The sequence below is a fragment of the Zosterops lateralis genome (genome assembly GCF_965231275.1).
Source record: "Zosterops lateralis genome assembly, chromosome: 27".
In the NCBI taxonomy this organism is placed as follows: domain Eukaryota; kingdom Metazoa; phylum Chordata; class Aves; order Passeriformes; family Zosteropidae; genus Zosterops; species Zosterops lateralis.
In genome coordinates this window covers 4,158,576-4,161,585 of record NC_139787.1, presented here as the reverse complement: position 1 = coordinate 4,161,585, position 3,010 = coordinate 4,158,576, and the positions used below count along the sequence as shown (strand labels likewise).

At 63.5% G+C, this 3,010-nt stretch overlaps 1 protein-coding gene across 1 annotated transcript; it reads left to right on the top strand.

The window, feature by feature from the left end:
• The first annotated feature begins 470 nt into the window (after nucleotides 1–470).
• LOC310919537 (uncharacterized protein) lies at nucleotides 471–2,623 on the top strand. Its single transcript, XM_083878913.1, has 3 exons — nucleotides 471–616; nucleotides 1,036–1,117; nucleotides 1,298–2,623. Exons 2-3 carry the CDS (start codon nucleotides 1,063–1,065, stop codon nucleotides 2,479–2,481), a joined length of 1,239 nt encoding a protein of 412 aa, XP_083735039.1. The 5' UTR covers nucleotides 471–616; nucleotides 1,036–1,062; the 3' UTR covers nucleotides 2,482–2,623.
• Nucleotides 2,624–3,010: the final 387 nt, after the last annotated feature.

Here is a 3,010-nt window from a genome sequence, read left to right as displayed (position 1 = left end):
CGGTCCCCATTCCCGGTCCCCATTTTCGGTCCCCATTCCCGGTCCCTGTCCCCATTCCCTGTCCCCATTCCCGCTCCCCTCCCACCGGACGCCGCCGCCATCGCTCTGCCCCCCCGCCCTCACACGACCAGGGAAACCCCGCTCTGCTCCCGCCCACCAATCACAGCCCGTGATCGCGCCTGTATTTGCATAACCACGCCTCTGCTTTGGCCCCGCCCCTCGCCGGCTGCAGCCGCGTGGGGGCGCTGTTTCCTCCCAGTTCCCTCCCGGCGCTCCCGGTCAGAGCGATACTGGGAGGGAAAGCGCTCCCAATTCCTTCCCGCCGCTCTCAGGATCGCTCCCGGTGCTCCCAGGATCGCTCCCGGGGCCGCGGGGCCGGGGCCGCTTTGGAACTCCCCCAGGGCAGAGCGCGGCAGCTTTTGGGTGTCGACACCGCCCGGGCCGGGCTGGGAGCGGAGGAGGAGCGGGAGGAAGAGGAGGGAGAGAGGAGGAGGACGAGGGAAGGCAGGAGCGGCAGGAGGAGGAGCAGCAGGAACAGGAGGGACAGAGGAGGAGGAGGAGGAGGAAGAGGAGGAAGAAGAGGAGCGCGACAAAGTTTCCCCGCCGGAAGCCGCAGGTGAGCGGGGAGCGGGAGCTCACCCCAAATCCATCTGGGGAAGGTCTCCGGGAGGGTTTTTTGCGCGGCAGGGGATGTTTGGATCTTGCAGGAGCCAAAGCCGAGCCGGACATGCCCCTGGAGGGATCTTGGGGGATCCCACGTGGCCATCGCCCGGTAGCGGCGGCAGAGGGGCCGTGTCGGGTTTGGGATCCCCGGGAGAGCCGGGGGGGAACGCGGGAGCCCCGGAGCGGGGAGAGCGCAGAGGGGCGATCCCGGAGCCGGGGGACCCCCGGCAGCCTGGAGGGGTGGGGGAGCCTGGAGATGAGCGGGGTCCGGGCCCCCCCAGGCTGAAAGGGGCGCTGACTTCTCCAGCTGCACTTGGGCGGCGGAATCGTCAAACCCAACGCGCTCAGCCCTTGTTTTCCCCTCCAAACCAGGATTTCCCATTCCCAAACCTTGGCCCGATGGAGGAGGAGGAGGCCAGGAGGAAGAGGAAGATGGCCCGGGAGCCCCAGGCAGGTGAGGAGGAAGTCAGTGCCCCTTTCCCCCTCTCCTGCTCCATCTCCCCGCCCAGCCTGGCCCCGGCTGCAGGACAACTCTGCTGCCGACGCCGTCCTGCCTCAGCACTGAGGGGGGTCTCCTTCCCCTTCCCTGTGGAACGGAGGCAAATCCCATCCTCTCCTTGTCCTTCCTCCCCAGACACTGAGCTGAGGATGGAGCCCAGGGAGGACAGTTCCCTGCGGCAGAACCTCGTGGAAGAGACCGTTTTTAGCAGCTCCACGGCACAGGAATCCAATGGGGAGGAAAAGCTCCAGAGATCCCACACGAGGAGGGGCTGCAAAGGCACATCACAGCAATCCGAGGGGGAAAGACACACCCTGGGCTGGGGAGGCGGCCAGAGATGCAGCTGGAGCCTGGAGCTGGGGGTCCCTGAGCAGCTTCACAATGGGGAAAAGCCCCACAAGTGCTCGAAATGTGAGAAGAGCTTCAGGCAGAGATCCAAACTGATCCGCCACTGGAGAGTCCACACTGGGGAGAGGCCCTACGAGTGTGATCAGTGCAGGAAGAGGTTTCAGACCGACTCCAATCTCCTCCTGCACCAGCGGATTCACACGGATGAGAGGCCCTTCCGCTGCCCCGACTGCGGGATGGGATTCAAGCACAACTCCACCCTCGTCACCCACCGGCGCATCCACACCGGGGAGAGGCCCTACAAGTGTGGGGAGTGTGAGAAGAGCTTCAGCCAGAGATCCTCCCTGATCCTCCACTGGGGAATCCACGCGGGGGAACGGCCCTACGAATGTGGGGGGTGTGGAAAGAGCTTCAGACGGAGCTCCCACCTGATGGTCCACCAGAGGAGCCACATGGGGGAACGGCCCTATGAGTGTGGGGAGTGTGGGAAGAGCTTCAGGACGAGCTCCCACCTGATCCAACACCAGAGGAGCCACACCAGGGAGAGGCCCTACGAGTGTGATCAGTGCGGGAAGAGGTTTTCGACCAGCTCCAATCTCCTCACACACCAGCGGATTCACACGGATGAGAGGCCCTTCCGCTGCCCCGACTGCGGGACGGGATTCAAGCACAACTGCACCCTCATCACCCACCGGCACATCCACACTGGGGAGAGGCCCTATGAGTGTGGGGAGTGTGGGAAGAGCTTCAGGCAGAGATCCAACCTGATCAGACACCAGAAGAACCACACTGGGGAGAGGCCCTACGAGTGTCCACACTGTGGGAAGAGCTTCTCAGACATCTCTAACTTGACCCAACACCAACTGAGCCACCAACAGCAGCCCTGTGACTGGCCCGAGTGCGGGAAGAGCTTCGTGTCTGCTGCAGCTCCATCCCCCATGGCAGGATCCACACTGGATGATCCCCAGTGACTCCCGGTGGGCAGAGCCCTGGTGATCCCTGGTGCTGGTGATCTGTGTTGGGAAGACACCTGGCTGGGGGCTCCCCACATCCCCACATCCTTCTGGCTCTCCATGGCCTGGATTTCCTTTTCATTCCTCTTTGCCTTTCAAAACACCCAACACCAGGGTAAAAATGAAGAAGCTGAACTAAGACAAGGATGGGAAACAGGGTGGGATCTTCCAGGGGATGTGGGGCATGGTGGTGTGAGGGAGTTGAGGGTTCCTGGCAGGGACTTGGGGGTTGCTCAGGGCTTTGGACACCCCAGGCTGACTGGCTTCAGCTGTGCTGGGAGACCCTGGTGGAAGTTCTGGGGCGGCTGATCAAGGACCCCCTGCCCTGGAACTGTCCCCATGTCCCCCTGTCCCAGATCCCAGTGTCCCCTGTCCAGGATCCCTCTCTCCCCGCTGTCACCCCCTTTGCCCCTTGCCCATTCCCGTGTCACCCCACTCCTGGTCCCATCCTTCTCCCATCCCAGTCCAGATCCCATTCCTGGTCTCA